Genomic DNA, 20,579 nt, shown 5'->3' on the forward strand with positions numbered 1-20,579 from the left:
AATATTAAAAATAATAATTTTAAACTAGGCTATTTTATTCATATAGTAATTAGTAAGTTATTTAGTTGATCTATAACACTGTAGATTTATTTTTTATTATTTAGTCCCGCCGCTTCAAATCCTATTGGCTGATGGTTACTACCTTGACGTCACTGGCTTGACGACGACTGCTGATAGCTTATCGTCGGTTTCATTCCCGCGTAGGTGTTCGTTGTGGTGTGTCGAGTGTGGTTTGCTTCTGAGGTAATTTCTGTTTTTTTCTGCTATTTGTAGCCTAGTCGGTTATAAAATTGAATATGGGAAGTTTTTGATGTCTTTGTGATTACACTTGCCTTTCGGTTGTACGTTATTTAAGCGATTAAAAGTTTTAACGGTCGACTAATTGCTTCAGATGGCCGTTAAGGCGAATGGAAATAACGTTACTGTCCTTGACGTTATTTTCTCTACATTATAACATCTTTTGAATGTTTGACTTGATGTGTGTGATAACGTTAGTCAGTTCAATTTGACCAGAATTCATTTATTTTCGTGAGCAACGTTTGAGTAACGTTAATTCAGTTAAGACCGAAAAGTGAACGTTAGACTCCGTTGAGTGGCGCTGTTTTTGAGGTAATTTCTTTTTCGTTTCTAAACTTTTTAGAAGACCATCCACATGGTAATTCTTCACATAGTTGTCATGTTTATAAATTAAATGTTAAGCTTTATTAATGTAGTTATATTATCTAGTCTCTGACTGGCAGCAGCAGCTGCGAGATGCAGGTAACGTAACTTAAGGAGCTCGGGGCTGACGCCCCATTCACACGGGGCTTCAGCGTTAACGCTTGACTCGTGAGGGCTTGTCTGAAGTTGGGGCAGCGTCAGCAAATGAAATTAGTCCGCAACCGGCTACTGTCTGAGCAGGGGTATGATTGGATGACGGCGCCGACAGATTCACAATTCAGTTCGCCAATGCTTGACCTCACTTTTTCAAAGTAAATGGAAAGCGTTAACGCTTCAGTGGCGTTGCTCTAAGCAGAGTTTAAGCTCTTTGGTTTAAAGAAGTTTCAACATTTCAAACGCCTACGGAAGCGTCAGCCAATGAGATCGCTTTATGCAAATACCCCTGCTCAGACGGTAGACGATTGCCTACTTATTTCATTGGCTGGTGCTGATATGATGGACGCGTTAGACCCATCTTTAGACACGCCCCCCCCCTCCCGTCAAGCGCTGAAGTCCCGTTTAGTCTTTTTCAGAGCCTTTAATATATATGTATATATATAAATCTCCACAACTGTTCCTGGCGTAATCGCTTTCGCATCTTATATTAAGTTACCGTATCTTAATATAATATTATAATATTAGATAATATTATATATACAGAATAATATTATCCGTATTTTGTGTGTGTGTTTGGTTTTGATCAATGTTTTCATGACCTATTTTTGTTTTTATTCTCCAGAATTGTTGCTGAGTCGTGTGCTGCTTGCTTGTATTTGAGGTGAATTCTGTTTTCTCTGTTCAGTTGTGTTAATTTGTTACATATTTCTTATTTATTAGTTGCATCTAAAAGAAACAGAACGTAAACCTCCAATGATTTATCTTTTATTATAATTTTGAGTATGTAGTGGTGTTATTAGTGTTATTAGGCTTTTTGTTCTCTTCATTAACATTACCGGTTCCAAGTTTGGGGTCAGTTTTTCTGACAGTCAATTATTCTGTTCACCAATAACATTTAATTAATGTAAAAAATAAAAAAAAGTTAAATATTTATTTTAAAAGATTTAAATAACTGCTTTGTTATTGTATGCAGTTTTAAATGAAACTATTACTATTAAACTGAAACTAATACCATTAATATTAATATTTGAGTGATATCTTAGAGACTAGAGTAATAAAGCCGAATCTTTAAAATCACCGGAATAAATTAATTAAATTATAAACTACTTTTGAACTGTTATATTATACTGCAGTAACATTTTACAATTTGTACTGTGTTTGATAAAATAAATGCAGTTTTGATGAGCAGGATAAGCTTTTTTCAAAATATTTAAAAATCGTACTTACCCCAAACTTGTGATCAGTAGTGTATGATATACTGCTGTTGCATAATTTACATCGTAAAAAAATTCTATAGAAATTAAGATTAATAAAATTGGTAAAATATTTAAGAGTGAATCACTGGGATTGGGATCCCCATATTATTCAAAATTTCTCATAATAAATGCTAATAATGCATTTATTAGTGCTTTGACAAAGTTTTAGGTTTGAAATATACTAGCGGTAGAAGCTGGATTTAAACACCCTTTATCCACATCACATAAATGGATATGCGAGAAACAAAACATAATTTAATTTTTAACAATATTTTTTAGTTATTATGACACTCTTATAAATTGTTTCCTGTCAATGGGTTGAAGTTAAAATCACTGTCTGTTTACTTTTATTGTATTCAGGTGCCATGTGGCAGGTAAAATCTGTTGCTGACATTTTTTGTACAGTATTGCAGTATTAAAAGAGTGTTAGATATGTATAAAATATGTAATATGTCAACATAATCAAATAATTTTTTTTACAACAAATGAGAAATAAATGACAGAAAATAGAATAATACAGACAATGTCTTTAATAATTATAATTGCGAGAATTAAAATTAGACACCCCAATTCAATTCAGGCAAATGAGTTAATTAATCATTTCTAATGTTGTACAAATGTTTTGCAGCCACCTTAGATGTAATTTTTTATTCTCTTGAGTATTTAGAAAAGTTAATCTGAGTTATTTACATCAGAGATATATTTATTTAGTGTTTCTCTCACTCTTTCGGCTGTGCACGTACTGTCAGCTGTAAAGCCAAGCAAAAGTAAATCAGTCTTACAACAAATAATGATGAATATTTAGATGAATAATTACTGTAATTAAAGTGTTTTTTTCTTAAGTAAAAAGTTTTGTTTGCTAATTTCATTAGCAAGAACATTTTTCGTTATTGAAAGGTTTTCATGTTTTTGGTTCAGTTAACAAGTTTGACAAGTAGCGATGGCAACCTCATTTGACTAAATTCTGTTTTTCTGTTCTTTTGTTTCACCAACAGAATGGCTTCAAAATCCTGTTTCCCGTACTTCCGTGCTGAGCCCATTATTGTGCAGTGCATCGGCCATAGGACTACAGCTAGTAGTGTAGATTTTTCAATCAAAGATGGTCAAATTTGCAAAGGTGCTCAAAGAATTGTTCATTTAAGTGTTGTTGCGAACAATGAAAAAACCTACATGGTACCATGGAACTCCCCTGAAGCACCATTTCAGGAAGGGTTGACCTATGTAATTAAAAACTACACTACTAGCTGTAAATATGGTCAAGATCGTTTATTTATTAGTGCAAAAAGTACAATTTTTAGAACTGCTCCTCTTGACCTGGCCGAGTCTGTTACCAACGCCGCCCTTCAAATACTGCATCCCCCCTCAATCCATCTGACAGGGGGGGAACATGACCTCTATACAAGAGGGGGGTACCTCACCCTCAAAGGGACCATTAAAAATGTGAGTTTATTCAATAATGTTGCAAAAAGTGTTTTTAAACTTGGGCTAAATTTATAGCTAAAATAAATTAAATTCGAACATATGATAAAACGTTTTCAAATTGTGAATCATTCAGCCAATGTTTTGATGTGTGTGTGTGTGTGTGTGTGTATATGTAAATATATTATTAGATATTATATATATACACACACACAAACATACATATACAGTGTTTCTTCTAGCATTTTTTCCAGCTGTGGCAGCAGACCTATTGCACAGATCAACAACCTATGATGTTATTTCAATAACAAAAGTCGAGATTGCTTTTATGTAATACTAGCATGCGAATGTCATAGCTTGCACACCGATTTCCTCTGCTTGTGCACAAAACTTTTTGCACACCCTTAAATATACACTGTTCAAGCGCAGGCTTTCTTGTGCGCTCTTAAGTAAATGCTGCTGAAGTGTGATATAGAGCATTTATGTAACGAGTATGTCTCCAACATTTTTTAGATTGGCTAGAAATATTTATGATTGTCTCCAATAGAGAGGAAATTGGCGCACTAAGCAGAGATTCTCTCGTATTACATAAATGCGATCTTGACTTGTAATTCTGCTCACGACATTTGACAATTAAACTACGCCATAGAATAGGTAGTTGGTAAATTAGTTTAAAAGGCCCAACAAAGTCTGCCGCCACAACTGGAAAAAATCCTAGAGATGACACTGATATGTGTGTGTGTGTGTGCATACTTGCATACATACACACAAGTCAAAAATTTTAGCCCCCCTGTTTTTTTTCCGCAATTTTTGATGGAAAAAGTTTTTTAAAACATTTTTCTAAATATAATAGTTCTAATAACTAATTTCTATCAGGGTTCTGGGTCTATCATGGAATTTTGACATGACATTTTTCAGGGCCGGAAAATTTTTGGAAAAATAGAAAAACTCAAAGTATTAGAAAAGTCTTGGAAATTAGTTTAACAAATATCTGTATACTTGAATTTAGGTTGGCTTTTTTTTTTTTACTTCTTTTCTGTCATTGGCCAAAAACATGCTCTCACATTATTAGTGCTGTGTAAGTATTATCTAAATCAATTTCACACAATACAAAAATAAGTTTAAATTAAATAAATTGTGTGTTTTATGATATGCTGTAATAAATTTGAACATGCATTATTTTTTCCTGTTTATCACATATACATAGACACTACATGCAACATTAGGTTCTGAAAATTTACATGACAGTCTTGAAAAAAAGTCATGGAAATTTAGTAGTAAAAATATTTGAATCCTTTTATCTGTTCTTTTTATCTTTGCTGTGATGACAGCACATACTGTTTGACTAGATGTTCTTCAAGACACTAGTATTCAACTTAAAAGTGACATTTAAAGGCTTAACTAGGTGTGTGTGTCTGTGTGTGTGTGTGTGTGTGTGTTTAAACAAACCTATAAATGTGTACTATAAATACAACAAAATGTTAATTGAACTTTTAATTCACAGCTACAGGTACCAAGAATGGCCATGGTGCAAAGCTCTGAGGTGCCGATTCTTGACTTTGTACTCCAGTGTGGTCAAAACACATTTGATGTCTCTTTATGGCGGGACACGGCCTTGGAGGAGCTTCAGCTGAACTCAGAAGTGACAGTGACGCACCTTAAAGCGGTCGTGAGGAGAGATGGATCGAGGAAATTAAACTCCTCTGCTTACACAAGGATTGAGGTGAGCAATGTGTTTAAAGGAGTGGTCCACTATATTTTAAACTTTAGTTTATCTTTAATGGTTTTGTGTGAACATAAACAGCATCTCTGAATGTAAAATGCTCAAAGTTCAATGCAAAGGGAGACCTTGAATTTTACAGAGTAAGCTTAGCAAAGCCTACGATGAACGAAATTTGGGTACTACAATAAATACATCAAGGCCAACGAGATCATCCCACATCTTGTTCTTATTGTTCTGTCACTAGTGTCATTCTATATTACTGAAAACTGATAACTAAAATTGAGCATCAGAGAAAAAGAAACATCGGTCCCGTGGACATGCGCTTTTCGTGTTACACGGATCTACAGATAGTTCAGATACACACACACACACACACAATGGTGATCTCTCTTTAAGGAGCCGCACCCCATTTTCACTTGTTACAGACATTTGTCAGATTTTCATTTAGAGAGCAGGCATGAGGTTGACTGACTGTTTACACTGCACAAAAGCAGGTGCTTGTAGGGGTGTGACATAGTCGATCCACGAATCGCAGCGCATTATGTTAGATCACCAATCAGTGTTACTTGAGGGCGGGCCTTTCGTAGGAACTAGGAAATATGACAGTCGTTTTCATGTAAGCAGAATAGCTGTTTATTATAAAAGTAAGATATATGGAAAACCTGAAGTTGTTTTTAAATTAAATATGAGCACACATTGCTTTGCATCTTATAAACGCAACCAAGCCTTAAACATACATTCTGGACCACCCCTTTAACATGTTTTTGGGATGTAACTGTTCAAACTGAACAACTTGTGTGTTAACTTAATGTTTACTTTAAAGTAGGGTTGTCCACATTCTGTCCTGGAGAGCCAGTGTCCTGGAGAGTTTAGCTCAAACCCTAGTTAAGCACACCTGAACAAGCTAATCAAGCTCTTACTAGGTATGCTAGAAACTTCCAGGCAGTTGTTTTGAAGCAAGTCGGAGCTAAGATCAGCAGGACATCGGCCCTCCAGGACCGACTTTGGACACCACTGCTTTAAAGGGTTAGTTCACCCAAAAATGAAAATGTACTCACCATGAAGTGGTTTAAAATAAGAGTTTTTTATATTTTGTTAAACACAAAAGATTTTTTTTAAAACAGCTGAAAACCTATAACAAATTACTTTATTTGTAGAAGAAAATCAATACAATGAAGTCAATGATTAAAGCTTTTCAGCTTTCTTCAGAATATCTTTTGTGTTTAACTGAACAAAAAAATACAAAGGTTTGGAATCACTTTAGGGTGAGTAAATTTAAAATTTTAGGTGAACTATTCTTTGTAAGCATTCAGTAGTCAACATTTAAAATAGATCAAAACCTGTTCATCAAAGTTGTCTCAAACTATTCATCAACAGTACCTCGGACTGTTTTAAAACTCAAAAAAAAAAAAAAAATTTGATCCCTTTCAAATGTTAACTAATGTATGACTGCGAAAGTTAGTTACATGGTTGATTAGTGACTTTAAAGTATACTTTTTTACTTCATGAATTAATTTATCAAGTAAATAAAGTATATCCACAGCTAGTGTTTCATATATTTTTATAAACACACCTGAATAATTTTTTTTTCTTTTCCAGATTGCTGATCAGGGACAGACAGCTAAAAACATCAAAGTCATTGGACTACATGAAAGCGATGAGGAGCTCACACTCCTGCTTGAAGACTTCAGTGAGCTGAAAGCTTCAGCTAAACTTTTTGAACTTTCAGGGGATGAGCTTATTTCCCAACTTCCATTTATTGCAGAAGTAACTGAGCAATTGGGGAAAGTCATTGAAATCAAGAGGTTGATATTTAATGAAGTGTGAGTTTCCCTTGAAAGTGATTTCAATGACTTTCCCCAATTGCTCAGTTCTGCCAGTTTAGAGGGCATGTCATGGTTTTCAGTTTTTACAATCCTAATCGTCAATTTATATTTAGTCTTTCAGTATGTAATATAGTACACTTATATCATTTTACAATAAAGTTGGGTAACACTTTATAATAACTACACACTATAAATCATTTATTTAGCATTAGCAAATAGTGAACTCATTATCTGTTAAGCATTAACTATACATTAATAAGTGTTAGTAAACAGTTTATAACTGCAGCTACAAATGCTCCATTCTTGACTTATAAGCACCTATATAATGTGTTTAATGATTATATTTTCATACTCTGTTAATGATTTATTTTTCATTACTAAATTAAGTATCAAATTATTTACAAACTGTTTGTATTTAAGAGTAGTTGAGGGTTTTTACGACCATTCAGAATGAGTAAATTATTATTAAACTATTGAAATCAACATTTATATGTCTTATTATTCAGGCATATACTAATAGTTAACTAATATGTTAGTAAATGTTTTTTTTTTTAACTACTCTTAAATAAAACAGTTTGTAAACAATTTGATACTTAATTTAGTAATGAAAAATAAATCATTAATAGAGTATGAAAATACAATTATTAACCACATTATATAGGTGCTTAAAAGTCAAGAATAGAGCATTTGTAGCTGTAGTTATAAACTGCTTACTAACGTTTATTAATGTAGAGTTAATACTTAACAGATAATGAGTTCACGATTTGCTAATGCTAAATAAATGATTTATAGTGTGTAGTTATTATAAAGTGTTACCTAAAGGGGAATCAGTTAAGGTTTGTTTATGCACCAGTTAAAATGAATTAAGAATAAACAACACATCTCCAAAAACTAAAACATTGATTTGTTTAGTTAACAGTAACAGATTAAATAATTTTAAACTGATGTGTTGTTCATTGTTAATTTATGTTAAAATATGCATTAACTAATACAAGTTTATTGTAAAGTGTTACCCTTACTGTATATATTTAAGAAGTACATTTTGGTAAAAATAAGAGTATTTATTTATTTATTATTTATTTTTTTGTAAAACACATTTTGGTGAAAATAACAGTCTTGTTTATTTATTTATTTATTTATTTATTTATTTATTATATATTTATTGTTAAACACATCTTGGTAAAAATAACAGTCTAATTATTTATTTATTGATTATATATTTATTGTAAAACACATTTTGGTGAAAATAACAGTCTAATTATTTATTTATTATATATTTATTGTCAAACACATCTTGGTGAAACTAACAATCTAATTATTTATTTATTATATATTTATTGTAAAACACACTTTGGTGAAAATAAAAGTCTTTATTTATTGTAAAACACATTTTGGTGAAAATAACAGTCTATTTATTTATTTATTATAGTTAAACACATCTTAGTGAAAATAACAGTCTAATTATTTATTTATTTATTATATATTTATTGTAAAATACATTTTGGTGAAAATAACAGTCTATTTATTTATTGTAAAACACATTTTGGGGAAAATAACAGTCTATTTATTTATTTATTATATATTGTTAAACACATCTTAGTGAAAATAACAGTCTAATTATTTATTTATTTGTTATATATTTATTGTTAAACACATCTTGGTGAAAATAACAGTCTAATTATTTATTTATTTATTTATTATATATTTATTGTAAAATACATTTTGGTGAAAATAACAGTCTATTTATTTATTGTAAAACACATTTTGGTGAAAATAACAGTATTTATTTATTTATTATATATTTATTGTTTAACAAATGTTGGTGAAAATAACAGTCTAATTATTTATTTATTATATATTGTAAAAACACATTTTAGTTTAAATAATAGTGTTTATATTTTTTTATTCTAAAAATACATTTTTTGTGAAAATAACAGTTTAAATATATTTATTATAAATAAATATTTTTGTGTAAATAGCCAGGTGTGTATATATTTATTTAATATAAAACTACATTTTGTGGAGAAAAAAAAACAGTATTTATATATATATATTAAAAATACAATTTTTGAGAAAAGTCTATTTATACATTTATTTAACATAGAAATGCTTTTTGTGAAAATTGTCTGGTGTTTTTTGAAAAAATACATTTTTATGAAAATAACAGTTTGTTTATACATATTTATTATAAAAAATATTTTTGTAAAAATAGTCTGGAGTATATTTATTTATTATAAATATTTTTTGTGAAAATAACAGTATTTGTTTTTTAATAAAAATTGTGTAAATAGTCTGTGTATTTATTAAAAAAATACATTTTGTGAAAAGTCTGTTGATATTTATTACATACATTTTTGTGGAAAGTCTGTTCATATTTATTAAAAATGAATTTTTTGTGAAAACAGTCTGGTGTTTATTATTAAAACATTTTTGTGAAAATAAAAAAGGCTGGTAATATTTGCACATACATAATCATAAAAAGGCATAAAAATCTGTTGATTTTTGCAGAAAATCAGGCTTAAAATATTAAATCTTATTTTTATGTGTATATAATTATATAGATTGTACTTCATTCTTTAGGTATGTAATTGCTTATTTGACTGCTTTAGTCTAGCATACATTGAATAAAGTAATATATAGTGTCCTATAATGTGCGAGTATCGGGAGCCTCTATTAATGTACAGGGTAATCAGATTGCTTTAATTGAGAACCCACTTTTTTTACATGCACTTTTACTTCCCCAATACACATTGTTTTTAATTACTAAGTTGACTAAAAAAATCTTGATATTCTCTGCTTATGAACAAATAGGTAACCTGTCCTGGATTACGTTTTTTCCCAAAAACCACACCCACAGTTTCTGACCTTATGAATAAATACTTTTTAGGATGATTGATGATGTCACTTCAGCTCAACTAATGATTGGTAAAGTTATTAATGAGGATCTGTAAATTGATTATACCATTGAAGGTTTTGTACATTTAATGCCCGAAAAACGTTGCCATCAAAACCCAGTAATGTTACAAAAAAATGTTACATTGTGTCTGATGCTTTTTATTATTTAGTTCAAATGTAACATTCTACTTTCAAACTTGATCTGGCATGGGTTTCACTTAGTGGAAACCAAAAAAAGAACCATTGTTTCATTAGGGCATAAACATTAGGATAACCATTAATTTGATTTAGGCTTAATAGTATGGTTTGTAGTGTGAAGTTATGAGGTACGTTATGTAAAAGCTTGGTTAAAGGGCTTTATTACAGAGTTTTTGAACAAGTGCAAAAAAGCTCTCCTTGCTTTGGTGGACAAAAGTTCTGTTTTGCTACATAAATCTGTTATAAAAGACTGGTTTAATATTAGGAGCAATAAACAAAACATTTAATGTGAGCAGTAGCATTTAATAGATAACGTAACTTAGAGGCATAGTTCATCCAAGAATGAAAATGTGTTTGCTATTTACTGTCCAAGTGGTTCCAAATCTTTATGGTTTTCTGTCTCCTGCAGATATTTTGAAGAGAGCCAAAAACCTGTAACCAATGACTTTAATGGTCGGAAAAACATACTACTTCCAGTCAGTTGTTACAGGTTGCAAATATATCTTATGTTGTATTTGACAGAAGAAAGAAAATCAAGGGCTTGAAACAAGTGCTAATTCATGCTAGAATGCTAAGAACATGCTAATTCATGCTAGAATTATGCTAATAACATGCTTATTCATGCTAATAATATGTTAACTCAAGCTAGAATCATGCTAACATGCTATTTACACTTTAAAACCACTTCAAACTTTCAGATTCGGCTTTTCAAGCCACCATAAAGTTTGTCCTCAAACTTTACTATCTAGTTATGGTGGCTTGAAAAGCCAACATACTGTTATCTCACGTAAACTTATTATTATTCTTCTTCTTCTTATTCTTCTGAGACTAATTTCTAAGTGTATCTCCTCCTAAACTTTTCAAGCTTCATACTTCAAACTTTCGTCAAACCTTCAAACTGGTCTGACTCGGGTTGCTATATCCTTTCCGACTGATCCGACTTTCGGTTTTCCGAAAAACGACCCGGAAAATTCCCAAAATTCCCATTGACTTAACATTGGGTCAAACTTTGTGACCTCATAACTCTGCATCAGACTGTCCTACAGACTTCTAACTGGGCTCATTTAACTCAGTCTAGCCAGCAGCCAATAACTGATGACCTTTTAACTTACTAGCCACTCCCTAGCAACCACTTTTGGCACCCTAGCAACTGTCCCATAGACTTCCATTGTAAAAGACTGCCATTGACTTAACATTGAGTCAACCTTTGTGAGCTCATAACTCTGCATCAGTCTGTCCTACAGACTAGAGTCAGGCCTCATTCAACTCAGTAGCCAATCACTGATGACCTTTAGACTTACTAGCCACTCCCTAGCAACCACTTATGGCACCCTAGCAACTGTCCCGTAGACTTCCATTGTAAAAGACTCTCATTGACTTAACATGGGATCAAACTTTGTGAGCTCATAACTCTGCATCAGACTGTCATACAGACTAATGGCTGAGCTCATTTAACTCAGACTACCAAACTGCCAATAACTGATGAGCTTTTAACTTTCTAGCCACACCCCTAACTACCACATACTGCACCCTAGCAGCTGTCCCGTAGATTTCCATTACAAAAGACTCTCATTGACTTAACATGGGATCAAACTTTGTGAGCTCATAACTCTGCATCAGACTGTCATACAGACTAATGGCTGAGCTCATTTAACTCAGACTACCAAACTGCCAATAACTGATGAGCTTTTAACTTTCTAGCCACACCCCTAACTACCACATACTGCACCCTAGCAACTGTCCCGTAGACTTCCATTAAAATAGGCCAAGATGCATATCTTTGCAAAGCAGTGTCATAGAGACATGGGGGTTGGTTCTTTGACTAAGACAACCAACCACATTCAAGTTCACTCTGTAACCTCGCCCATAGCAACAAAACAGAATACCCTAGCAACCATTCATCAACAGCTATATCTCAGCATCAGAACATCGTAGAGACTTGGAGATTGGCTCGTTTGACTCATGCTAGCAAACGGAACTTCCTATATGCTACACATGCTAGCAGTGACTAGCTACATGCTAATATTGACTAGCCAAGTACTGTAACTTGCTAGAAATGCTTACTAAGTATAAATGTTTTATCAAGCATGTATGTGAGGCTTGCCTAGTAACCAACCAGGGTACCCTAGCAACTGCCTAGCAACCACCCAAATTACCCTAGCAACCGCCTAGCAACCACCTAGCAACGGCCTAGTAATGCCTTAGTAAGGGCCTAGTGACCACTCAGGACACCCTAGCAACCGCCTAGCAACGCCTTAGCAACCACTCAGAATACCTTAGCAACCACCTAGCAACACCTTAGCAACCACCTAGCAACCACTCAGGACACCCTAGCAACCGCCTAGCAACACCTTAGCAACCACCTAGCAACCACTCAGGACACCCTAGCAACCACCTAGCAACACCTTAGCAACCACTCAGAATACCCTAGCAACCATCTAGCAACCACTTAGGACACCTTAGCAACCACCTAGCAACACCTTAGCAACCACCTAGCAACCACTCAGAACACCCTAGCAACCACCTAGCAACACCTTAGCAACCACCTAGCAACCACTTACTACACCCTAGCAACCGCCTAGCAACACCTTAGCAACCACTTAGGACACCTTAGCAACCACCTAGCAACCACCTAGCAACCACTCAGAACACCCTAGCAACCGCCTAGCAACACCTTAGCAACCACCTAGCAACCACTCAGGACACCCTAGCAACCACCTAGCAACACCTTAGCAACCACCTAGCAACCACTCAGGACACCCTAGCAACCACCTAGCAACGCCTTAGCAACCACTCAGAATACCCTAGCAACCACCTAGCAACCACTTAGGACACCTTAGCAACCACCTAGCAACACCTTAGCAACCACTCAGAACACCATAGCAACCGCCTAGCAACACCTTAGCAACCACCTAGCAACCACTCAGAATACCCTAGCGACCACCTTGCAACACCTTAGTAACCACTTAGCAACTAGTCAGAACACCTTAGCAACTGCCTAGCACCACCTTAGCAACCACCTAGCAACCATTCAAAACACCCTAGCAACCGTCTAGCAACACCTTAGCAACCACCTAGCAACTAGTCAGACCACCTTAGCAACTGCCTTGCACCACCTTAGCAACCACCTAGCAACCACTTAAAACACCCTAGCAACCGCCTAGTAAAATGCTAATTCATGCTAGAATCATGCTACTAACATGCTAATTCATGCTAGTAATATGTTAACTCAAGCTAAAATCATACTAACATTCTATTTACACTTTAAAACCACTTCAAACTTTCAGATTCGGCTTTTCAAGCCACCATAAAGTTTGTCCTCAAACTTTAATATCTAGTTATTATTCTTCTTCTTAATCTTCTGAGACTAATTTCTAAGTGTATCTCCTCCTAAACTTTTCAAGCTTCATACCTCAAACTTTCGTCAAACCTTCAAACTGGTCTGACTCGGGTTGCTATATCTTTTCCGACTGATCCGACTTTCGGTTTTCCGAAAAACGACCCGGAAAATTCCCAAAATTCCCATTGACTTAACATTGGGTCAAACTTTGTGACCTCATAACTCTGCATCAGACTGTCCTACAGACTTCTAACTGGGCTCATTTAACTCAGTCTAGCCAGCAGCCAATAACTGATGACCTTTAAACTTACTAGCCACTCCCTAGCAACCACTTTTGGCACCCTAGCAACTGTCCCATAGACTTCCATTGTAAAAGACTGCCATTGACTTAACATTGAGTCAACCTTTGTGAGCTCATAACTCTGCATCAGACTGTCCTACAGACTAGAGTCAGGCCCCATTCAACTCAGTCTAGTCAGCAGCCAATCACTGATGACCTTTATACTTACTAGCCACTCCCTAGCAACCACTTATGGCACCCTAGCAACTGTCCCGTAGACTTCCATTCAAAAGACTCTCATTGACTTAACATGGGATCAAACTTTGTGAGCTCATAACTCTGCATCAGACTGTCACACAGACTAATGGCTGAGCTCATTTAACTCAGTCTACCAAACTGCCAATAACTGATGAGCTTTTAACTTTCTAGCCACACCCCTAACTACCACATACTGCACCCTAGCAACTGTCCCGTAGACTTCCATTACAAAAGACTCTCATTGACTTAACATGGGATCAAACTTTGTGAGCTCATAACTCTGCATCAGACTGTCATACAGACTAATGGCTGAGCTCATTTAACTCAGACTAGCCAGCAGCCAATCACTGATGGCCTTTTAACTTTCTAGCCACACCCCTAACTACCACATACTGCACCCTAGCAACTGTCGTATAGAATGTAATTAGCTGTGCTATCAAATGCTTATAATTCTAACATGCTAATGACTTGCCAATCATGCTAGCAACATGCTACTCATATGCTAATCATGCTAATGACATGCTAACTCATACTGGAAACATGCTAATGACATGCTAATTTGTACTTGAATCATGCTAGTAACATGCTAATTCATACTAGACCCATGTTAATAACTGGCCTACATGCATATCTTTGCATAGCAGTGTCCTATTGACTTGGGGGATGGCTCATCTGACTCAGACAACCAATGAGCATCTCAATATGATAATAAAGCTCACAAGCCACGCCCCCAAATTGATTCCATAGACTTCCATTAAAATAGGCCAAGATGCATATCTTTGCATAGCAGTGTCATAGAGACATGGGGGTTGGTTCACTTGACTAAGACAACCAACCACATTCAAGTTCACTCTGTAACCTCGCCCATAGCAACAAAACAGAGTACCCTAGCAACCATTCATCAACAGCTATATCTCAGCATCAGAACATCGTAGAGACTTGGAGATTGGCTCGTTTGACTCATGCTAGCAAACGGAACTTTCTATATGCTACACATGCTAGCAGTGACTAGCTACATGCTAATATTGACTAGCCAAGTACTGTAACTTGCTATAAATGCTAACTAAGTATAAATGTTTAATCAAGCATGTATGTGAGGCTTGCCTAGTAACCAACCAGGGTACCCTAGCAACTGCCTAGCAACCACCCAAATTACCCTAGCAACCGCCTAGCAACCACCTAGCAACGGCCTAGTAATGCCTTAGTAAGGGCCTAGCGACCACTCAGGACACCCTAACAACCACCTAGCAACGCCTTAGCAACCACTCAGAATACCCTAGCAACCACATAGCAACACCTTGGCAACCACCTAGCAACCACTTGGGACACCTTATCAACCGCCTAGCAACACCTTAGCAACCACCTAGCAACCAGTCAGAACACCCTAGCAACCGCCTAGCAACGCCTTAGCAACCACCAAGCAACCGCTCAGGACACCCTAGCAACCACCTAGCAACACCTTAGCAACCACCTAGCAACCACTCAGGACACCCTAGCAACCGCCTAGCAACGCCTTAGCAACCACTCAGAACACCCTAGCAACCACCTAGCAACACCTTAGCAACCACCTAGCAACCACTTAGGACTCCTTAGCAACCACCTAGCAACACCTTAGCAACCACCTAGCAACCACTCAGAACACCCTAGCAACCACCTAGCAACACCTTAGCAACAACCTAGCAACCACTTAGAACACCCTAGCAACTGCCTAGCAACACCTTAGCAACCACTCAGAACACCCTAGCAACCACCTAGCAAGACCTTAGCAACCACCTAGCAACCAATCAGAGCACTCTAGCAACTGCCAAGCAACAACCTAGCAACCACTCAGAACACCATAGCAACCACCTAGCAACACCCTAGCAACATCTTAGCAGCCACCTAGCAACCACTCAGGACACCCTAGCAACTGCCTAGCAACGACTTTGCAACCACTCAGAATACCCTAGCAACCACCTAAGCATGCTATGTGACATGCTAATTCATACTAGAATCATGTTAGTAACATGCTAATTCATACTAGAATCATGCTAATAACATGCTAATTCATACTAGAATCATGCTAGTAACATGCTAATGCATGCTAGAATCATGCTAATAACAGGCTAATTCACGCTAGATTCATGCTAATAACATGCTAATTCATACTATAATCATGCTAATAACATGCTAATTCATGCTAGAATCATGCGAGTAACATGCTAATTCATGCTAGAATCATTCTAGTAACATGCTAATTCATACTAGAATCATGCTAATTCATGCTAGAATCATGCTAATAACCTGCTAATTCATACTAGAATCATGCTAGTAACAGGCTAATTCATGCTAGAATCATGCTAGTAACATGCTAATTCATGCTAGAATCATACTAGTAACATGCTAATTCATGCTAGAATCATGCTAGTAACATGCTAATTCATGCTAGAATCATGCTAGTAGCATGCTAATTCATACTAGAATCATGCTAGTGACATGCTAATTTATTCTAGAATCATGCTAGTAACATGCTAATTCATGCTAGAAGAATGCTAATAACATGCTAATTTATACTAGAATCATGCTAATAAAATGCTAATTTGTACTACACTCATGCTAATAACATGCTAATCCATGCTAGAATCATGCTAATTCATGCTAGAATCATGCTAATAACATGCTACTTATACTTTTTCAAACTGTTTTTAAACTAAATAAACTATTACCAACAGGCTTTGTCAAGCCAGCCTCAAAGTTTGTCTCGACGAACTTTACTGTCTAGTTATTCTTCTTCTGAGACTAAAATTCAAAATCTATCTGCTCCTTGAACTTTCAAACTATTACCACCAAACTCACACCAGACCTCCAAACTGGTCTGACTCTTTATGCTATATCTTTTCCGACTGATCCGACTTTCGGTTTTCCGAAAAACGTCCCGGGACCGTCGGAAAAATCCCATAGACTTAACATTGGATCAAACTTTGTGAGCTCATAACTCTGCATCAGACTGTTGCACAGACTTCTAACTGGGCTCATTTAACTCAGACTATCAAACTGCCAATGACTGATCACCTTTAAACTTTCTAGCCACGCCCTAGCAACCACTTTTGGACCCTAGTAACTGTCCCATAGACTTCCATTCAATAGACTCTCATTGACTTAACATGGGATCAAACTTTGTGAGCTCATAACTCTGAATCAGACTGTCATACAGACTAATGGCTGAGCTCATTTAACTCCGAATACCAAACTGCCAATAACTGATGAGCTTTTAACTTTGTAGCCACACCCCTAACTACCACATACTGCACCCTAGCAACTGTCCCGTAGACTTCCATTACAAAAGACTCTCATTGACTTTACATGGGATCAAACTTTGTGAGCTCATAACTCTGCATCAGACTGTCCTACAGACTAATGGCTGAGCTCATTTAACTCCGACTACCAATCTGCCAATAACTGATGAGCTTTTAACTTTCTAGCCACACCCCTAACTACCACATACTGCACCCTAGCAACTGTCCCGTAGACTTCCATTACAAAAGACTCTCATTGACTTTACATGGGATCAAACTTTGTGAGCTCATAACTCTGCATAAGACTGTCATAGAGACTAATGGCTGAGCTCATTTAACTCAGTCTAGCCAGCAGCCAATCACTGATGGCCTTTTAACTTTCTAGCCACACCCCTAACTACCACATACTGCACCCTAGCAACTGTCCTATAGACAGTAATTAGCTGTGCTATCAAATGCTTATAATTCTAACATGCTAATGACATGCCAATCATGCTAGCAACATGCTACTCATATGCTAATCATGCTAATGACATGCTAACTCATACTGGAAACATGCTAATGACATGCTAATTTGTACTAGAATCATGCTAGTAACATGCTAATTCATACTAGACTGATGTTAATAACTGGCCTACATGCATATCTTTGCTTAGCATTGTCCTAATGACTTGGGGGATGGCTCATCTGACTCAGACAACCAATGAGCATCTCAATATGATAATGAAGCTCACAAGCCACGCCCCCAAATTGATTCCATAGACTTCCATTAAAATAGGCCAAGATGCATATCTTTGCATAGCAGTGTCATAGAGACATGGGGGTTGGTTCATTTTACTTAGACAGCCAACCACATTCAAGTGCACTCTGTAACCTCGCCCATAGCAACAAAACAAAGTACCCTAGCAACCATTCATCAACAGCTATATCTCAGCATCCGAACATCGTAGAGACTTGGAGATTGGCTCGTTTGACTCATGCTAGCAAACGGAACTTCCTATATGCTACACATGCTAGCAGTGATTAGCTACATGCTAATATTGACTAGCCAAGTACTGTAACTTGCTTGACATGCTTACTTAGTTTAAATGTTTTATCAAGCATGTATGTGAGGCTTGCCTAGTAACCACCCAGGGTACCCCAGCAACTGCCTAGCAACCACCCAAATTACCCTAGCAACCGCCTAGCAACCGCCTTGCAACGGCCTAGTAATGCCTTAGTAAGGGCCGAGCGACCACTCAGGACACCCTAGCAACCGCCTAGCAACGCCTTAGCAACCAATTAGAATACCTTAGCAACCACCTAGCAACACCTTAGCAACCACCTAGCAACCACTTGGGACACCTTAGCAACCGCCTAGCAACACCTTAGCAACCACCTAGCAACCACTCAGAACACCCTAGCAACTGCCTAGCAACGCCTTAGCAACCACCTAGCAACCACTCAGAACACCCTAGCAACTGCCTAGCAACGCCTTAGCAACCACCTAGCAACCACTCAGGACACCCTAGCAACCACCTAGCGATGCCTTAGCAACCACCTAGCAACCACTCAGTACACCCTAGCAACCCCCTAGCAACGCCTTAGCAACCACTCAGAATACCCTAGCAACTACGTAGCAACCACTTAGGACACCTTAGCAACCACCTAGCAACACCTTAGCAACCACCTAGCAACCACTCAGAACACCCTAGCAACCGCCTAGCAACACCTTAGCAACCACCTAGCAACCACTCAGGACACCCTAGCAACTGCCAAGCAACGACTTAGTAACCACTCAGAATACCCTAGCAACCACCTAAGCATGCTATGTGACATGCTAATTCATACTAGAATCATGCTAGTAACATGCTAATTCATACTAGAATCATGCTCATAACATGCTAATTTATAATAGAATCTTGCTAATAACATGCTAATTCATGCTAGAATCATGCTAGTAACATGCTAATTCATGCTAGAATCATGCTAGTAACATGCTAATTCATGCTAGAATCATGATAGTAACATGCTAATTTATACTAGAATCATGCTAGTAACATGCTAATTCATACTAGAATCATGCTAGTAACATGCTAATGCATGCTAGAGTCATGCCAGTAACATGCTAATTCATGCTAGAATCATACTAGTAACATGCTAATTCATGCTAGAATCATGCTAGTAGCATGCTAGATCATACTAGAATTATGCTAGTGACATGCTAATTTATTCTAGAATCATGCTAGTAACATGCTTATTCATGCTAGAATCATGCTAATAACATGCTAATTCATACTAGAATCATGCTAATATGCTAATTTGTACTACACTCATGCTAATAACATGCTAATCCATGCTAGAATCATGCTAATTCATGCTAGAATCATGCTAATAACATGCTACTTATACTTTTTCAAACTGTTTTTAAACTAAATAAACTATTACCAACAGGCTTTGTCAAGCCAGCCTCAAAGTTTGTCTCGACGAACTTTACTGTCTAGTTTATATTATTATTCTTCTTCTGAGACTAAAAATTAAACTCTATCTCCACCTAGACCTTTCAAGCTATGACCATCAAACTCGGGTCAGACCTCCGAACTATTCTGACTCGAGTTGCTATATCCTTTCCGACTGATCCGACTTTCGGTTTCCCGAAAAACGTCCCGGGACCGTCGGAAAAATCCCATAGACGTAACATTGGATCTAACTTTGTGACCTCATAACTCCGCATCAGAATGTCACACAGACTTCTAACTGGGCTCATTTAACTCAGACTATCAAACTGCCAATGACTGATCACCTTTAAACTTTCTGGCCACGCCCTAGCAACCACTTTTGGACCCTAGAAACCGTCCCATAGACTTCCATTGCAAAAGACTCTCATTGACTTTACATGGGATCAAACTTTGTGAGCTCATAACTCTGCATCAGACTGTCCTACAGACTAATGATTGAGCTCATTTAACTCAGTCTAGCCAGCAGCCAATCACTGATGGCCTTTTAACCTTCCAGCCACACCCTAACAACCAGATACTGCACCCTAGCAACTGTCCCATAGACTGCCATTAAAGAGGTTCAGACTGATATTGTCATGCTGCAGTGTGATACAGACATGGGGGTTGTTTTTAACTGTTCATACGGGCAAGAAGCTTTGATACATCATCAGTCTAAGCTGTCAATCAACTCCATAGCAACAAAACAGACTAACCTAGCAACGATATAACAGCAGCTATATCTCAGCATCAGAACATCGTAGAGAGGCGGGGGATGGCTTGTTTGACTCATGCTCGCACTCCATCTATCTATCTATC

General features: G+C 36.6%; 1 protein-coding gene across 1 annotated transcript; it reads left to right on the forward strand.

Moving 5' to 3' along the window:
• The first annotated feature begins 192 nt into the window (after positions 1–192).
• Positions 193–7,121, forward strand: LOC141381829 (uncharacterized). The gene is made up of 5 exons (XM_073948895.1): positions 193–243; positions 1,439–1,477; positions 3,068–3,512; positions 4,996–5,214; positions 6,814–7,121. Exons 3-5 carry the CDS (start codon positions 3,069–3,071, stop codon positions 7,039–7,041), a joined length of 891 nt encoding a protein of 296 aa, XP_073804996.1. The 5' UTR covers positions 193–243; positions 1,439–1,477; position 3,068; the 3' UTR covers positions 7,042–7,121.
• The last annotated feature ends 13,458 nt before the right edge of the window (positions 7,122–20,579 follow it).

This window comes from Danio rerio, chromosome 4 (genome assembly GCF_049306965.1).
Source record: "Danio rerio strain Tuebingen ecotype United States chromosome 4, GRCz12tu, whole genome shotgun sequence".
Lineage (NCBI taxonomy): Eukaryota > Metazoa > Chordata > Actinopteri > Cypriniformes > Danionidae > Danio > Danio rerio.

Excerpts from the sequence above, each read along its gene's own strand:
- LOC141381829 (XM_073948895.1), top strand. The coding sequence starts at position 3,069 with ATGGCTTCAAAATCCTGTTTCCCGTACTTCCGTGCTGAGCCCATTATT. Across the intron at positions 3,513-4,995 it reads TCAAAGGGACCATTAAAAAT|CTACAGGTACCAAGAATGGC; the intron begins GTGAGTTTATTC and ends TTTAATTCACAG. Across the intron at positions 5,215-6,813 it reads CTGCTTACACAAGGATTGAG|ATTGCTGATCAGGGACAGAC; the intron begins GTGAGCAATGTG and ends TTTCTTTTCCAG.